Source organism: Cynara cardunculus, assembly GCF_001531365.2.
Source record: "Cynara cardunculus var. scolymus isolate 2C chromosome LG 16, CcrdV1, whole genome shotgun sequence".
Taxonomy (NCBI): Eukaryota; Viridiplantae; Streptophyta; class Magnoliopsida; order Asterales; family Asteraceae; genus Cynara; species Cynara cardunculus.
This window is the reverse complement of record NC_037543.1, coordinates 12,548,915-12,569,788: the sequence shown is the minus strand read 5'-3', so window position 1 is coordinate 12,569,788 and position 20,874 is coordinate 12,548,915. Positions and strand designations below refer to the sequence as shown.

Here is a 20,874-nt window from a genome sequence, read left to right as displayed (position 1 = left end):
TCGATGAAACCCTTGCCGCCCTTACCCACCAAATGGCCACCATACAAACCACCATCACCCAACTCCCAGCCACAATACTTGCCCAAATCCCCCAGCCTACTCCACCCCCACCTCCCTCTGCAGGCCCATCCTTTGATGAAGTCTTCTCCTCATTCATTGCAGAGCTGAGAAATCTGTTCACCAACCTTCCCATCCTTCCATCTACATCGACCACCACCTTCGTGCCTCCACAAACTCCATCAACCACAAAATTCGCAACCAGAGCTGATCTGAGGGCTCTGTCCAAGGAACTCGTCTCATCTTTCAATGAGATTAGTGCCAAATTCGTTCATCGCGCTATTCATCCGACCAGGGTTCTCTCCCAGAACCTGGCTGATGAACAAAGACACACCACTTCTCTCCTTCAAACAATGGAGGAGAGTCGCAGACAAGCAGCCCTGAAGGCGTATCTTGCGTCCTTCAGGAAGGACAAAAAAAAGAATAGGAGCAGAGCCTCATGCTCCAGTAGCTGCCAACACAAGAGGCCACGACATGAGGACCCAGACCCCGATGATCAAGGTCTTGGACCTCATGAGGGGGAGACACAGGCCGCGGCTGCTCAACAAATGGAATCCGCTGCACCACCACCACCACCATCACAACCACCACCCTCAACCGAAGGAACCCAAACAAGGGAACCAGAGGCTCAGCCCTCTGAAGATGTACAAAATGTACATGTTCCCTTTGCTACTACCCAAGAACCCATCGTGTTGAGTTCTTCAACCGATGAAAATCCAACCTCCCCACCTTTTACTCCATCACCTACACCAAACCTACCCTTAACTCCTTCACCAACCCCTCGCACCACAAAACCCTTCACCACCTTATCCATACAACCAGAACCAACAATAATCCAACCTTCATCACCCCAACAACCTCAAACCCGAACAGAACCCCATGAACCAGAAACCATCCAAGCCGAACCCAATGAACCAGAACCAACCCAAGCTGAACCAACCCAACACCTTCACCAACATATGCACAACCCTCAACCCAACCATCTGTGGTGCAAGCGGATATTCCCTCTTTGTCAAGGCAACCTCTGCAGAGCCTAGTCGACGAAATTATTCAGAATATGGAGTCGCTGCGGAGACGCCCAGAGTTGCCACCCAGGGAACCATTATTATGGAAAATATCCATCAACATTTATATCACGACCACGATGAAAGTTTGACCCTCAATCCTCCGATTCTATCGCCAGAGTCCATGGACCTCCTACACCATAGGTTTATTACACAGACCACCCAAGCACCACAGGTTGTCTTCTCAAACAATGGGATAAGGAGGGTCATGGATCTAAAAGTGAGGACCTTCGCCAATAGAGCCATACGATACATAGAGTACACAGTGGAAATAGCACATGGTCAAATCAGCGTGTTCAACGAAAATGACCTCATCTACCTCAATCCCTATGACTTGATCGAACTTTATGCATACACGGCTCAGCGACAGGATCATGGCATCAGATTTGGGATGGTGAACAAAGCGGTTGTGAAGACAATGGAGACCCTGGTAAACCATCAAGCCAGGAGTGATTTTGAAATTGCTCTTCGCTTAGGCATCGAAAGACTCTCTTGTGCTCCACCAAATGAAGACTTCCCAGGCCTGCAGGAGAAGAGATCTGCCTCAGTCTTAACTCAACCCGAGCTTGGACTTGTTTACAAGAATGAGTTCGGGGTAAAGAAATTCTTCAGATTAACTGAGGCATTCAAGTATTCATCGGATACACTTGAATGGTTTCAGAAAGTCATCAGAGAAGACTTGGTAGAAATCACGTGCCAAGAGAAGAAGGGAATCAACTCATCCATGAGATATCGACAGTCATCGGCTATCGAATACTGCTTTTGCGCTTCAGGGATATATCTCAAGGTAGATCATGATGAGTTGTAAAATTTTGCCTTAAAATGATGTCTTTTGTTTCTAATATTGTAAGAATTCATCATCCAATGAAAATTTGGAATTTGATGTTTTTCTTTAGATTAGTCTCTGTTCTTCAAATTCTGTTCATTGGGGGAGATTGTTAGACCCCATAATCTATAAAGTGTAAAAGTAATGAAAAACAATATGAAGAACCAGAAGACCGATGAAGACATCAAGGAAGAATTGACTAAGTCTGGAGAACAACCAGAGAGTCGATGAACAACCAGGGATGCGATGGAAAGAGCATCTTCATCACCCCTCTGGTCAACAACACTTAGAGAATTCTTCAGCAATTCAACCAAAGGCATACGATGAAGATTTAACGATAAGGTTGATTCATCATACCATGAAAGACAGCTGGAGATGACAAGTCAACAGCTATACTTCAAGTTTATCTTAATATTAAAGCTTATCCATAATTTAGATAAACATTATCTGTTAATAGAAGATTAGCTAAAAAGTCTAAATAAATAGTTATCTTCTAATTAGCTTACTAGTATAAATAGGTGATTAGGCCTATTGTACTAAATGTCTCTTTTACGTTTTTCTTATTAATAAAAGTGAAACATTTGACGCTCAAGATTGTTCTTTAATATTCATAATTTATTCTTGAGTGTTCATCACTTTGTTCATAAAAACACTATAATTTGGTTATTCTTAACTTGATTATCAGTGTTATTGAGAGATCTAGAATCAACACTTTGACTTTCGATTGCATCGTCGAAAGTGTTAAGAAAATAAACAAGATCATTCCAATACTTCGTATAAACAATAAAAAATGAATTAATACTCTCAGATCTGGAAGTGGTTTTCATCAGACCAGACATTGGATAGTCCTAGAAGTAGGCTGGAATCCAAGATTATCTTATTGCATACATTTCTTCAAACCACGAGTGACCCCGTAGGCCATACTCATCCATCATTGCATTCCATTTCTCCTCAAAAATTTCAGGACTTATGTGGACATTCCATACGAGTTTGTTGAACTTGCTTTTGAACGGGGTGCCATGGGCTAAATGATCACGAATCTTCACACTGAAAGAAGCACACAATCAAACAGTAAACAAACCCTTTTTTTCATATGACCAATTTTGAAAACAAATTGGTGATGAAACGCATAGTAAACAAACTTATGTATGCATATATTAGAATATTGTAACACCCCCAAATACCACATTTGCATATAACACATATTTAATTACATAGAAACATAGTTTACATCACATGGTCCCACTAGTACACGGATTCCTATATGTACATAATCTACATATGAAAAATTCCAAAACAAATCTTGTACTAACACATGTAATACAACATATATCTTCAAAATAAGCAATCTTAAGCAGATCTTCAAAAGCAGATAACGGGTTAGGAAAATAATACGTTTTCCCTTTTCCCTTATTATCCCTGGACCCCGCCATTCCTTCATTGCATAATTTTAAAACAGAAAATGAGGGTTAGACCAAAAGGGCCTAGTGAGTGAATTCCTTCTTTGCAATGCAAGGTGATAAATACCAAAATATAATAAAATATCTTAGTTCAGGAATATTTGCAATATAATCAAATAAAGCAGTCCTCAATGACAAGTGTAGAATAAACTCAATAATTTTAGTTCTATTATAAAAATATATCTGCTTAAAGATCCAATGTTTCCAATATGAAACAAAAAATATAACCAAAGCTTCTTTGAATAATCAGATTAAAAAGGCCAGAATTCCTCTAAAAAGATTTAAGGCAATACTTGCTTTTTATGACAAATCATTTTGCCCTCAATAACGTCTAAATTATTGTTTCTAATAGGAATAATATCTCTAATTCATCAGGTCACAAGGAAAAAATGATTCAAAGTTATTAAATCCAATTAGTAACAATAATAAGAGTTATAATATTATGACAATGCCTCCCTTATTCCAAGTACACATCTCTTTGATATGCCACCCTTATTCCTTCATCAAAACAGGGCTACTTATCAGAACAGACAAAAGTCACCACGTCTGAAAGTACCCATTCCCAGTTCCAAGTTAGAACAAACAAAAGTCACCACGTCTGGGGGAACTACCTCTTAAAACAAGTTTCATACAAAAACAGACTTATGTCACCACGCTTGGTAGAAATAGTTTACAAAAATCCAATTCCATACCAAAACAGACTTACGTCACCACGCTTGGTAGAAATATTTTCCCAAATCCAGTTCCATACCAAAACAGACATACATCACCACGCTTGGTAGGAACATATTTTTTTATAAAAAAATAATTAAACCCAATAATAGACATTTTTAAATTATATTAAATGTCTAAAATATTTGAAAAATTATCAAATATAAATCACCTGGATAATTTATCCGGATATACAATCCGGACAACACTATCCCTACTAATCCGGACAAGACTTGGTCTAGTTAAAACTGAATCGCATGATTCATGTCCGGTTTAAGGCAATCCGGACAACATATGATTGATTTAAATCTAAACCGCATGACACATGTCCGGTTTAAAATAATCCGGACAACACATGATCGGTTTAAGACTAAACCGCTCAATACGTGATCGGTTTATAACTAATCCGTACAACCCTTAGGCAATTTAAGGCTAAACCGCACAATGCTTGGTCGTATTCATACTTCTCCGTTCAAAACCTTTGTCCGGTTGCATACTTCAAAATTCTCACTAACACCCTAAATCGGGACACCTCCTATCCGGTTTAAGAGTAATCCGGACAAGCTTTGTCCGGTTTACACTTAATCCGGTCACCCTTTGTCCGAATAAAAACCTTAATCGGATAACTGAATTCTTCACAATAATAAGCAACAATGAATAAAATCAGTAACAAATTTTATACAAAAGAGGTTTAGAAATCACTCACCTTAAAGTAAGAACTCAGATTTGAAGAAGATGGCAAAACTTCTTGAATATCCGGACAACACACTTCTCAAATGCTCTCAAAAWTTTCAAAATGAAACAAGAAGTTTTGCCTGATAACCCTTTTTCCCTATTATGCTTTCCAAAATAGGAAAGTCGGCTACTACGAACTTCCCTCACATGCTTGCATAACCAAATCACCCATACATGTATTGGCATATATATATATATATATATATATACATGCACATATTACATATGATTCACATATAATATATATATACGCACCTACATGATATGTGTATATCCCCATGCATAAAATACACATACTTACGCATTTAACACATGTAAGCATGTATCCACATACACAATTAATTCACATTGTAAATACCTTGGGTAATAATCAGAACCTGGTTATCACAATATCCCCCTTCAAAAGAATTCCGTCTCGGAATTCCTTTAATCAAAGAGCCATGGATAATCTGCTTTCATTTCTGATTCCAATTCCCAAGTCGCTTCTGGTCCTTTGTGAAACTTCCACTGTACTTTAACCAGACTGATTTCTTTGTTTCTCAACACCCTGATCTTTCGGTCAATCACGGTTTCTGGTGTTTCCACAAAGTTCAGCTTACTGTCCAGTTTGACCTCTGGTAATGGTACAGCGAGACTCGGATCAGCTAAACATTTCCGCAAATTCGATACATGAAAAGTGCTGTGAATCAGACTTAGTGCTTCTGGTAGTTCTAACTGGTACGCAACTATCCCGATTCGTTTACATATTCTGAACGGCCCAACATACCTTGGACTGAGCTTACCCTTCTTCCCAAATCTGATGACACCCTTCCATGGTGAAACTTTCAACATCACAAAATCACCTACAAAAAAATCAATCGGCTTTCGGCGATTATCAGCATAACCTTTATAGCGATCTTGTGCTGTTCTGATTCTTTCACGGATCTGCTCAATCTTGTCTGAAGTTTCTTGAACAATTTCAGGACCCGTCAACTGCCTTTCACCTACCTCGTTCCAACACAATGGCGTTCTTCATTTACATCCATACAATGCTTCATATGGTGCCGCTTGGATTCTGGAATGGTAACTGTTGTTATACGCAAACTCTATTAGTAGGCAAATGATCTTCCCATGATCCCCCGAAGTCAATGATATAGTTTCTCAACATATCTTCAAGAGTCTGGATAGTTCTTTCACTTTGCCCATCTGCTTGCGGATGATAGACTGTACTTAACCGAATTTCAGACCCCAGAGCTTTCTGGAAACTTTCCCAAAACTTTGAGGTGAAACGGCTATCTCTATTAGAAATAATAGATAGGGGAACACCGTGCCTAGTTACAATTTCTTTGATATAAACCTGAGCCAGCTTTTCTAAAGAGTAATTTTCTCTTATAGGTAGAAAATGTGCTGACTTAGATAGGCGATCAACATTTACCCTGATCGCGTCATACCCCTTTGGAGTTCGAGGTAATTTCATGATGAAATCCATCGTAATGTGATCCCATCTCCATACAGGAATCTCCAAAGATTGAAGACTTCCATATGGTTTATGATGTTCAATTTTAACTTGTAGGCACGTTAAACACTGTTCCACATATCTAGCTATATCTTTCTTCAATCCAGGCCACCAATAAAAAGATTTCAAATCCCTGTACATCTTATTGGTACCTGGATGAATAGAGTATCGGGACTTATGGCTTTCGTTCAAAATAACTTTTCGGATATCCCCAAAGCTTGGTACCCAAATTCGCCCTTGAAAACACATAATCCCTTCATCATTTGGTTCTAAAGTTGAAATCATTTTACCCAACCTTTCTGATTTGGCAGGATCTTCCATCATAGCTTCCTTCTGACATTTCAGAATTTCTTTATGGATATCAGGGACTAAACTTATTCTCATTGCCACAGTTTTAAGCTCCTTTCTTATCTACTTAAAGCGTCAGCTACCACATTGGCTTTTCCTGGGTGGTAAAGGATTTCACAATCATAATCATTAACAAGTTCAATCCACCGACGTTGTCGCATATTTAAATCTTTCTGGTTGAACAGATGCTGTAGACTCTTGTGATCTGTATAAATCTGGCACTTTGTTCCCAGAAGATAATGCCTCCATATTTTTAGAGCGAATACCACTACGGCTAATTCCATATCATGAGTCGGATACTGCTTCTCATGATCCTTCAATTGCCTTGACGCATAAGAAATTACTTTTCCTCTCTGCATCAAAACACATTCCAATCCTAACTTTGAAGCATCACTGTATACCACAAAATTTTCGGATCCATCAGGTAGGGTCAATATCGGCGCACTACAGAGGTGATCCTTCAACAGTTGAAAAGCTTCTTGCTGTTCTTTTTCCCACTGAAACTTAATATTCTTCCGAGTCAATTTGGTCAATAGCACGGCTATCTTAGAAAAGTCCTGAATGAACTTACGGTAGTAGCCTGCCAGTCCCAAAAATCTTCGGACTTCAGAAGGAGTTTCTGGAGCTTCCCATTTTTCAACTGCTTCAATTTTGACTGGATCTACCTTTACCCCTGCTTCTGAGATAACATGACCCAAGAATTGGACTTCCCTTAACCAGAACTCACATTTGGACAACTTGGCATACAACTTTTCTCTTTTCAACAAATCCAGTATCAGGTGAAGATGTTCCGCGTGTTCTCCTTCGGTTTTAGAGTATATAAGAATATCATCGATAAATACAATGATGAATTTATCAAGGTATTCCTTACATACCCTATTCATTAAATCCATAAAAGCTGCGGGCGCATTAGTTAAGTCGAATGGCATAACTAGAAATTCATGATGCCCATACCTGGTTCGAAAAGCTGTTGTAGCAACGTCTTCCTCTCTGACTTTAAGCTGAAGATACCCCGAGCTTAAATCAACTTTGGAGAAATAACTTGCTCCTACCAGTTGATCAAACAAGTCATCAATCCTTGGCAGAGGATACTTGTTCTTGATGGTCAATTTTTTCAATTCTCGATAATCTATACACATTCGCATAGATCCATCTTTCTTCTTGACAAATAAGACCGGAGCACCCCAAGGTGAAGTGCTAGGTCGGATGAATCCTTTATCAGTCAAGTCTTTCAACTGTGTAACCAACTCTTTCAATTTTGAAGGAGCCAATCTATACGGTGCCTTGGCCACTGGTGCTGCCCCAGGTATAAGATCAATCATGAATTCAATGACTCGATCTGGCAGTAATCCAGAAAAATCCTCTGGAAAGACTTCCGGATATTCATTAACAATTGGAATCGATTCTTCTTTTCGTTTCTCTTTCTTTGTATCAACAACATATGCTAAACACCCCTGACATCCCTTCCGAATAGACTTTCGGGTTTTTATTACAGATAATAAACTAGTATGGTGATCCCGACGATCACCATAAATAATAACTGTTCTTTGATCTGGCAGAGTAATTCTGATCATCTTCTCATTACAAACAATATTGGCCTGATGCTCAGCCAACCAGTCCATACCCACCACTATATCAAACTCTTTCATTGGCATAGGAAACAGTCGAATCGGTAACTCACACCCCTCAATAACAATAGTACAATTATTGAATACTCTAGTAATAGATTCCTGACTATTAGCAGTATCAACTACTAATTCGTCATCTAGTAGCACAGAATTCAGACATGCAGATTGAGCAAATGATGGTGATACAAATGAAAATTTTTGCACCAGAATCAAACAACACCTTAGCACGTATAGAATTCAGAAGAAAAGTACCTGTTACTACATCTGGGGTTGCTTCTGCCTCGTTTTTCGTCATTTGGAACGATCTACCCCTGGCTCCACTCTGGCCTCCCCTCGGTACACTAGGCCTTCCACGAATACTGGGAGCATTTCCTCCCATTGTCAAACGAGGAGCTCTTAATTGTGGACAATTTGGTCGGATGTGGTCAAGTGAATTGCACTGAAAACATCTTTTAGGTGTAATGCAGTCCCTTGACAAATGCCCTGTCTCCCCACAACGATAACATCTCCTTGGTTCAGACAGACAATTTCCCTGATGCACCTGCTGACATTACGGGCAGGTTCTAACAGGTGGCGATTGAGGAATACGGTTATCTGATTTAATAAACTTGGGTCTTCGATAACTGACTGAAGACCCTTCCCACTTTCTTTTCTCCACAAATTTCTCTTCATCTTGCCGATTTTTATTTCTTTAAGTAACTTCGGCAGCATTGACAGCTAAATAGAAAGTTTCAGGATTCATAGCAATCACGAACTCCCGAATAGAAGTTTTCAGACCCCAAATATATCTTTCTACCTTTCGGGATTCTGAAGATACGTAATAATGTATATTCGGTTGTTCTGAGGACTCCACATCCCACTAATATAAAGCATTAGATTTAAGCATAGACACTGCAAACCTAACCTTATTTTCTTCAGAACATCTACTGGTGTTGAATACCGATTCAATCTCTTTTATTCAGCACATTACTTTTACTGGATCTCTTTCTCCTGAAAAAGTTGGAGGTTTACATGTCAGCAACATCTTTATATCCCCTCCCTGAATATTGCCGCCTGCTGAAGGAATTGGAAGATTTATTCCAACTCGCTCGGTTTCTACTCTAGCAGGCAGTCCCATAATGGATATCAAAGTTTCCCTCAGTTTTCCCATTTCTTCTGCCAGATTGTTTCTAGTTATAAATTCTGATTGTTGCCTCAGTTCTTGTTGAGCATTCCCAAAAATAGATTCCCCTTGATCAGGGCGAATCTCGGCCTGACTCCTCTTAGGAATTTGACTCCTTCCTCAACCTCTACCCCTACCCCTTCCACGTCCTCTACTCCTTGAAGCATAGGTTGGTGGATTAACGGGAGATTCCTCCCTTTCTTCAGATTCAAGGCGGGCAATTCTTTTTGATCTTCGCGGTCAGCTAGACATCTGCAGATATTTGAGTATTAAATATCACGTATTCATATTCCGAAATATAATATGGAATCCGAGTATAGGTATGTACCTGTAAATTCATAATTACATTGGTCATTTGTAATTCGAATTCACCTTACATACTGCCTAGTTAACCCATTATATTTTATTCCCAGTGATACTAATTATGTTCGGGACTCTTAACATGCAAATGACAGTTTAAGTCTAGGCATCATGCTTTGAGTACCTAAATCTCTTAAACTAAGGCTCTGATACCACTTCTGTAACACCCCCAAACACCACATTTGCATATAACACATATTTCATTACATAGAAACATAGTTTACAGCACATGGTCCCACTAGTACAATGATTCCTATATGTACAAAATCTACATATCAAAAATTCCAAAACAAATCCTGTACTAACACATGTAATACAACATATATCTTCAAAATAAGCAATCTTAAGCAGATCTTCAAAAGCAGATAACAGGTTAGGAAAATAATCACATTTTCCCTTTTTCCTTATTATCCTTGGGCCCCGCCATTCCTGCATTTGTTCAGAAATATTTGTAATATAATCAAATAAAGCAGTCCTCAATGACAAGTATAGAATAAACTCAAGAATCTCAGTTCTATTATAAAAATATATATGCTTAAAGATCCAATGTTTCCAATATGAAACAAATAATATAACCAAAGCTTCTTTGAATAATCATATTAAAAAGGCCAGAATTCCTCTGAAAAGATTTAAGATCATACTTGCTCTTTATGACAAATCATTTTCCCCTTCTCAATAATGTCTAAATTATTGTTTCTAATAGGAATAATATCTCTAATTCATCAGGTCACAAAGAAAAGATGATTCAAAGTTATTAAATCCAACTAGTAACAATAATAAGAGTTATAATATTAAGATAATGCCTCCCTTATTCCAAATACACCTCTCCTTGATATGCCACCCTAATTCCTTCATCAAAACAGGGCTACTTATCAGAACAGACAAAAGTTACCACGTCTGAAAGTACTCATTCCCAGTTCCAAGCCAGAACAGACAAAAGTCACCACGTCTGGGGGAACTACCTCTTAAAACAAATTTCATATCAAAACAGACTTACGTCACCACGCTTGGTAGAAACAGTTCACAAAAATACAATTCCATAACAAAACAGACTTACGTCACCACGCTTGGTAGGAAGGTTTCCCAAAATATAGTTTCATACTAAAACAGACTTTCGTCACCACGCTTGGTAGGAAGGTTTCCCAAAATATAGTTTCATACCAAAACAGACTTACGTCACCACGCTTGGTAGAAACATTTTCCCAAATCCAGTTCCATACCAAAACAGACATACGTCACCACGCTTGGTAGGAACATATCTTTTATTTAAAAAGATATAAAATACCCCTTTTATAAATCCATAATTAAACCCAATAATAGACATTTTTAAATTATATTAAATGTCTAGAATATTTGAAAATTTATCAAATATAAGTCACCCAGATAAGTTATCCGGATATACAATCCGGACAACACTATCCCTTCTTTTCCGATATACTAATCCGGACAAGATTTGGTCGAGTTAAAACTAAATCGCATGATTCATGTCCGGTTTAAGGCAATCCGAACAACATATGATCGATTTAAAACTAACCCGCATGACTCATGTCCGGTTTAAAACAATCCGGACAACACATGATCGGTTTAAGACTAAACCGCTCAATACGTGATCGGTTTATAACTAATCCGTACGACCCTTAGGCGATTTAAGGCTAAACCGTACAATGCTTGGTTGTATTCATACTTCTCCGTTCAAAACCTTTGTCCGGTTTACATACTTCAAAATTCTCACTAACACCCTAAATCGCACAACACTTAAGCGATTTATGGATAAATCGGACGCCTCCTATCCGGTTTAAGAGTAATCCGGACAAGCTTTGTCCAGTTTAGACTTAATCCGGTCACCCTTTGTCCGAATAAAAACATTAATCGGATAATTGAATTCTTCCCAATAATAAGCAACAATCAATAAAATCAGTAACAAATTTTATACAAAAGAGGTTTAGAAATCACTCACCTTAAAGTAAGAACTCAGATTTGAAGAAGATGGCAAAACTTCTTGAATATCCGGACAACACACTTCTCAAATGCTCTCAAAATTTTCAAAATGAAACAAGAAGTCAGCTACTACCACCTTCCCTCGCATGCTTGCATAACCAAATCACCTATACATGTATAGGCATATATATATATACACACATACATGCACATATTACATATCATTCACATATATATATAACATATATATATACGCACCTACGTGATATGCATATATCCCCATGCATAAAATACACATACTTACGCATTTAACCCATGTAAGCATGTATCCACATACACAATTAATTCATATTGTAAATACCTTGGGTAATAATCAGAACCCGGTTATCACAAATTCAGCCTAATAGATCAAATTAGACATTCCTTTTCCTTCACTTTTTTGGTTATGTGCCACATATCGCTTGTTTCATTGTTGCACATTGATCGGTCATTACAAACTGCGGCTGACTATCATGCGCTTTCATAAACGCCTTCAATACCCATGTGAAATTAATGACAAATTCACATCTAATCAATGAAGCACCAACCACAACGGACTTCTTGTGATTGTCAATTGCAACAAATGGAACAAAAATCATTGCATGTCTGTTACGATGGAAAAGAATCATATTAATCTTTGATTGGATATAAGTAAAACAATTTATAACAAATAATTTAAAATAGCTTACTTGTTTGTCCGAAATGTAACGTCAAATGATATGGTATCTCCAAAATGTTTGTAATTCATTCTCGTTGTTTCATCTGCCCAAAATATTGTAATCACCTCCTTCTCATCACACTTATATTCAAAAAAATATTTTGGGCAATGTTCCCGCCGTTTGCTCATCTTGTTTATTAACATTTGTGCATCTTTGTTACCAGCGAAGAGCATAATGTCTCTTCTAAAGTTCATATGATCCCTAGCTGTTCCACCAGATGATACTAAACCCCCGTTAATTGCCAATTGCATCCTGCATGATTGAGTGATACCAACTTTAGAGCTGGATGTGTGATAAACATTTTTACAATCCTTGTAATCAAGTTGGCGTCTTGAACGGGTGAACATCTTTTCACCCGAACGACAAAGCATATGATTTTGAGCCTCAATGAGATGATAAACCTCGTACCGGCCACTCTCTTTCACATAGTGTACCTTAAGGCAAGCTTTACAACCAGTACGTTTGAAATTTGTGTTACGCCTTCTCCTCTCACCCGAGGAAACTTTTAAAGAATCAAATTCCTTTTTGGGTGGAACACCCTTCTTGCTACAAACAAAATAACGGGTTTGCACTCCACCCAATGAGTTCATTTTGTTCCTGGATGATCGGATATCAAAACCAACAACATCCGCGTATTTCCTATACATATTTTCTACAAAATCAACCGATGAAAATAATTCACCAACTTTTGGACAAATATTGCTATCAACTTTAGAAATCCATAACTTCGTGCCCCCTGGTGATTCCCCCATTTCTTGTGATAATGCATCTAACAAGTACAAATAGAGAATAAAAGATAGTTATACTTATGAATTTTAACACGATTGATATGTTGCATTAGCTCCTAGTAGTTATCCGCAATCTTTTCAAGTTTATGGAATTCGTTTCATGGTAGGTGTATTATATATATATATATATATATATATATATATATATATAAATGCAATCTGTTCAAGTTTATGAAGTTCGTTCTATAGTAGGTGTATTTTTCCCGTTTATGAAACTATTTCATTATGAAATGTTTACACTACAAACTACTTACACGGTATGAAATAAGTTTCACCCAGTATCAACACTTATCATATTGTAATTAAACTAATTCATCATTCTTTCTATCTACTAATGTACTAAAAAATATAAAATAACATCGCATCATAATCTAATGCAACTAATTCATTATGAAATGGTGTCCATTACTTTACTAAAAAACATAACCATATTCTCACATCCTACGAACTGATGAATACAAATACTCGTACTATGAAATGAATTCAATGATACAAAGAAGGACGAACATTATACAAACACTCATATCATGGAAGGTACATCGACATAGGAATTAAAATACAATAGATATACCATAGCACCCATCTTCAGTCGTATCAGCGTTATTGGAATTGTCAGGCATTTCATTCGAACTAATACCTTCTCCCTACTCACTAATTGTCATAGAGTAACGTATTTTTCTCTGGATTAGAGGATATGAATATATATAACGTCCATGTATTTAAATACAATGAATTCATAGTATTTTTTATTCAAGGCAACCATATCCTGTATATCATATTATTAATGAAACAATTTTATTTTGTAAAGCAATATATTATTTTTACGTTAAAATAACATCCATCAATAAAATATATCAAAAATATAAATAAAACACACCATAGTCAATTCTATATAATGAATCGTTTCAAAATTTGAATTACATTATATGAACGAAATTGGTTTCAAAATTTCATCAACAAACTAATCAACGTAATACTGATCATATTTCGTAATTTTCATTATACTGATAGATGGATCCGTTACATTTAGATAACGAAAATTTTTCATTGTGTACTGAGTTCATAAAATTTTATAATAAAAAATGAAATAGTTTCATTGTCTTAATTGTTTACTGTGTTCATAGAATTTTATGATAAAACATGAAATTTTACTCATGGTTTGATGAGTCATTTGTTATTTCATGATATTGATAATGAACTTTATTCACTTTTCGCTAATGCATCAGACTTTTTATTCCTTATCCTGAAATTGTTTCAATGTCCTTCACACACCCATGTAAATATGCACCCTATTCATTATGAAATTATTTCAAGACGCACCGGTTTCATCATGAAYCCRTTTCAGCATGTAATTATTTCATGACRAACCGCATACATTATGCACCCGCTTCATTTTGCATTTCACCTACTAAATGGATCAACTACACCATCACTGAAACGAGGTTCACCATCAAACCAGTTCACTACTCATTGTTCAATTACGCCATGAACCAGTTTCACCTTCATGAAACCTGTTTCATGTACATTAATTTTTTATTTCGCTCCTAATTTGATGAATTCATTCCTTTAAGTCTTACAATCTTGAAGATTCTGGAACAGATTTCATCATGTCACGTTTCATCATGCAATTATTTCATGACGAATCAAGTACATTATGCACCAATTTCACTTCTCATGGTTCAATTACGCCATGAACTAGTTTCACCTTCATGAAACCTATTTCATGTACATTAATTTTCTTATTTCACCCTTGATTTGATGAATTCATTCCTTTAAGCCTTACAATCTTCAAGATTTTGGAGCAGATTACAATCTTCAAGATTTTGTAGCAGATTCATCATGTACCCGTTTCATCATGCAATTATTTCATGACGAACCAAATACATTATGCACCCRTTTCATTTTCCACTTCACCTACTAAATGGATCAACTACACCATCAATGAAACGGGTTTACCATGAAAATGTTTCACTACTCATTGTTCAATTACGACATTAACCAGTTTAACCTTCATGAAACCTGTTTCATTTGTATTAATTTTTTTTCAATCATGATTTGATGAATTTATTACATTATGCCTTGCAATCTTCAAGATTCGCCAGCAGATTCAATCGCATCACAATATATTTAGTTCAAATTTTTAATATTATAATATAATTAAATATTTAAATGTTACTATTTATAAAATCTCCTTTATTACGTTTCCTTAATTAAGATTTATTAATAATTTTCATATTTAATAGAAAATATTGTAAGTGATCGAAATATCCTTATTGATTAAATTTAATTAGAAAAAAAATGAAATTTTTCTATTGGTCGAAATTAGTTTACACGGTTTCTTAGAAATGCACGGTTTTCATTTGAACATGTCCCTACGTGTATGTATATGTATATATATATATATATATGTATGTATAGTATGAATATATACATATACATATATGTATAGGTATATGTATATATGTATATATGTACATACATATATGTGTATATATATGTACATACATATAGACTTAGGATCACATTAGACCAGCATGTTTTCGTGAGACCCGGAAGACCATTTTTTTACACTTTAAACTTCATAGCAAAACGTTGTCTGAAAAAAAATCTTCACAATGTTTTTGTTATGAATGTTCGGCTTTTTTTTACCTTCACAGCGTTTTGCTGTGAAGTTTCAAGTGTAAAAAAGTGGTCTCATAGGTCTCACAAAAAGTATATACATACACACACATAAGGTCAGGTTCAGGGGAAACCGCAAAAAAATTGAAAAATTGCAGAACACCCTGGTAACCATTCAATTGGACCTGATAATTTTAAGTCATTTGTCTGGTATACACATGTGCATAACATGCACATGTTCATAAAAACCAAGAAATAGCTTCAATTACCAGCATGTACATGTGCATATCGTCCAGATGAATGATTACTAGGGTATTCTTCAGTTTTTTTTTTTTTTTTTTTTTTTTTTTTTTTTTTGAGGTCTTCCTCTAAACCTCCCCCTTTCTCTTTCTCTCTCTCTCTCTCTCTCTCTCTCTCTATATATATATATATATATGTGTGTGTGTGTGTGTGTGTATAGAGGTCTAATCAGATAAGAACTGTTTACTTTGTGGTAACCCTAAGATCCAATGTGAACCAATCATTAAGGATTAATATGATTTCTTAAAATAAGTAGAAGAATAAATTAGTAAAATTGTATTGAGTATTCAATTTACTTTAATTAGTTTAATATTCTAACTTTGAAATAGATATATGTATACACACACACACACACACACACACACATATATATATATATATATATATTAAAATAGACGAGATCACCACTGTGACCCTCTTTCCCCATCGCCGACCAAAACATGTTTCCTCTCAAGTGCGACACTTTACACTATCTGACGCTTCCTTTTCCACCCATTTTCGGCCAACGGCCGCCGCTGCTCCTTATTATCTTCCCATCTCCAACCACCGGTTGTCATCTCCTCAACTCTCATTTTCACCGGTCCGACTCCTCCATGTTGAACAACCTAGATCAGTTTTGATTTTTCCTATCCCTAGAGATCTGGTTTCTCCAAACCCGGAACGGTCCGGTTTCTGCTTTTTGTTCAGATCTCGTTTCAGATTGGAGACGTAACCCAGATCTTGACGAAGATGTAACCCATATCTTGTCGGAGATGTAACACAGAAGATGTAAGGTTTTTCGATGTAACCAAGATTTCTCCAGAGATGTAACGTCGGGTGTAATACAGTTGTAAGACAGTGGTATTACAGTTGTATTCATCAACCATATCTAGTATCATAGTGTTATCATAATGTGTTTTTTTCGTTATACGAAGTGTATCACAATGTATTTTTATTGTTTAACGAAGTGTAACACAATATATCAGGTAATGTTGCTTTACCAAGTGTATCATATTGTGTTTTTTGTTATTTTATAAAGCATATCACAATGTGCATCATCTGTTTGCCGAAAGAAAGTTCGTCGGAATAAAGTTCGAAGAAGAGAGGATAGCTTTTTCAAATACCTAAAATTCCCTTTAATTAAAATTTTAAGTCAAATTACCAAAATTATTAGCTTTCTAATTTAACCATTGATTTGTGATTGACATTGGATCTCACTGTTATCACAAACTAACCAGTTCTTCCTTAACCATTCGGCGCCCGAATTTCACTGTAAACAATTACCAAACAGTTTAATTTTATTTTGCACTATATCTTGATAGCCTCTTAATCATTCTGACCACTTAATCATTCTGTATCAAACCATTCAGCAACTGCCAAATAGCCCCTAAATAATGAAGACTCAGTGTACTTGAAGCTGAGTAGAGTGAGGCTCATGTTGAAGATGTTACCATGGAACACTATTCAGATGAAGATAAATAGGATAATGTATAAAGCTGAAGCCTCACTTAGGGGCTGTTTACCAATTTTTCTATTAAGTTCTGTATGGATAAATGTCTCTATCTGGATAAATTTTTTTGTCTAGATAAATTTGTGTTTTTGTTTACTTTGTTATCTGAATCAACTATCTGAATGACATAAATGACTTTTTTTTACCCTGGAGTATAAAAAACCTCTTCATCAACAATGAAACCAAAAAACCAAGTTCAAATCTATACCAAATCCTCAAAAAAGAAAAACCTCAAACTTTTTTTTCCATCTGTACCAAATCCTCAAAAAATAAAGTTCAAATCTGTGAATCCAACAAGATATCAAAAACCAAGTTCATATCTTCTAAACCTTAACTTCTGTTTCAACATCCTTGGGAAAACAATAGCAAATCGAGCACCCATGGAGAAGAAATCGAACAAGTAGTGGAGAAGAAATCGAACCAGCAGAGGAAAAGAAATCGACCAGCAGAGGAGAAGAAAATCGACCAGCAAAGGAGAAGAAATCGACCTAGCAGAGGAGATGAAATCGACCCAGCAAAGGAGAAGAAATCAGCCAGTAGAGGAGAAGAAATCGACCCAGCAAAGGAGAAGAAATCGACCGGCAGAGAAGAAGAAATCAACCCAACAGAGGAGAAGATATCCGACCAGCAGAGGGATGATGAAGATGGTAATGATGGAGATGAAGTTTGGAGATGGTGATGATGGAGATGAAGTTTGGAAATGGTGATTATGGAGATGAAGAAATCGAACCAGCAGAGGGTTGAAAGGATTGTTCCTAACCTGGAAGGAAGGAGGCATTGTATAAGGGGTAGGGATGTCTTTTTTTTTTTTTGCTGAATGTGGACAACATAGTATTTCTGTATGTGCGAATAAGCTATCATCTGGGTGAATAAGCCACAAGTAAACACCCTATTTTGTCTGTGCGAATAAGCTATTCAACTCATTAAGCCCATTAAGTCATAAGTAAACACCCCCTTAATCAAGAAAGTAATTTGCTCAACGATTATAGACTCGTTATCACAAATTCGGAGTTTGAAGTCAAGAAATATAATGACAAACAAGCACATATATAACTTATCATCTGATGATAGTTATACCTTAACTATCAATTAAGGCAACCATTGAAGAAGTGAAGCTAAAATGCATTCATCCATCTAAAGGGCAACAAACATTAGATACCAGCTAAAAGGATGGTATATCGGTAATAACTTATACTGATGAAGTCAGTTGTCCGCTACAATTGATGCCATGTTTAACATCTACCAACTAAGTATGCCTTGTTTTATTTGTTCAATGCAAAAAAGGATTATTTGACTATGGCAAGGGCAAATCTAGGTATAAGGTGAAGGCACATTACCCCCCCCCCTTCTATTGTATCGACGTAATAGGAAAAAGATAGAGGTTTTTTAAAGGTGTCTACTTTAAATTGATGTGTGCTATCTTATATATATATATATATATATATATATATATATATATATATATGTACACATGTATGTATATGTATATATGATATACGTTGAGAATTCAATGTGTAGAACACTCATTTACAAGTTCTTAGATAGACTGTTTTCTTTTTATCCCTATATTGAGTAATTTTATTACTTCATTTTTCCTTTTATTAATTATGAAGCTAAACTATTTAATTTACTTCTTTCTACACCATTTGGAGTCAAATATAAAAAATTGTTGGACTGTTTGACGCTACACCATTCATACAGTTGCGACCTGATGCTGGCTTAATGAAGAACTTAATGGGATAAGCTGCTGGCTCTTTTTGGTTTCTAGAAAACTTGGAGCTGATGATTTTTGGTGAGTAAAATTGTTAAACTTTTGTTAGGAATATTGTAACTATCTAGTTCATCTAAGTGTATTTTAAATTTACCTTTAGGAAACTTTGTCCCCAAGTTTGGCCTTTTTGTCTTTTTGTGCCATGTTTTTGTATAAATAGGGGGTTGGGCTCTTGTTATATCCATCCCAAAAATCAGCTACTAAAGTTGATTTCTCTCTATAAGCTTTGAAGGAATTTAAGTTCTTAGTTGTTCTCAAGATTGTCATTTAATTTACATTATTTACTTTCCGCTCTTTATTTTTCTACTATATACATTAGTCATTTACTTTCAGCAATTTATATTAATGTCTTTATTTTCTGTTATTTATTTTACTTGTCATTTACTTTCCGTTATGAGTGGCTAATTTCATAGCTTGGGTGTGAGACAAGGGTGAGATTTTAAACCGAAAGAAAGTAGACCTTGTTTGTAATAACGACATTCCACTATTTCATTCAAGTTTTAATAAAACCCAATGACACTTTTTGATGAGTTGATCACTTTAAAAGCGTTAAAGTGTCATGGTCTTAGAGATAAGTCATTGAATGCACGTCAACGTGAATGTTATGAGAGGTAGACTTGAGAAAGTTGTCGACAAGGAGACTTGTCATTTATATCGTTCAAACCAATTAATTCTCAACAATTTGGTCACTTATTAAAGTGTTAAATTGCGGTAGATTCAGAGATGAACTACCTAGAACACACTCCAACTTGAATGATATTGGAATCAGCTCGAAAGAGTGATTTTTAACAAAGAGATTTGTTTATCCATATATTTTGAGGACACCATTTGTCACTATCCGTGGTCCGAATACCACATAGAGATATGGGTTGAAAGCTATAATATAGTAAAATGGTGAAAGTTCGAGAGAAATACCTTCAAAATAGATGGTGGAACTAAGTTATGAATAACTGCTTGTTCTAGCATCCCTACAGCATTGGCTACTGGAATTCGTGTTTAAGTCTCACCACAAGTCTTACACCCATGCTGCCTTTGTTTATTCTGTTATTTGCATTTAATTAACTCAGTAACAAATCAAAGTCTTCAAATTCGCCATCTGAATTTAGTCTTTCAACTCGAGATCTTGCAACTTAAGATACCTATCCCTGTGGAATACGATACTTGGTTCTTACCATTTCATTACTTGAATGTGATAGTTACCACTTAGTGTTGTAGAGATACAATATCTAGCTCCCATCAATATACATGTATGTATATGTATATACATATATGTATAATATGAATATATACATATACATATATGTATTGGTATATGAGTATATACATATATGTATTGGTATATGAGTATATACATGTATGTATATG

The 20,874-nt window shown here is 36.0% G+C and overlaps 1 protein-coding gene across 1 annotated transcript; it reads right to left on the bottom strand.

The window, feature by feature from the left end:
* Positions 1–12,227: 12,227 nt before the first annotated feature.
* On the bottom strand, positions 12,228–13,294 carry LOC112529005 (protein FAR1-RELATED SEQUENCE 5-like). The gene is made up of 2 exons (XM_025140088.1): positions 12,513–13,294; positions 12,228–12,429 (listed from the first exon to the last, which is right to left on the bottom strand). Exons 1-2 carry the CDS (start codon positions 13,292–13,294, stop codon positions 12,228–12,230), a joined length of 984 nt encoding a protein of 327 aa, XP_024995856.1.
* Positions 13,295–20,874: the final 7,580 nt, after the last annotated feature.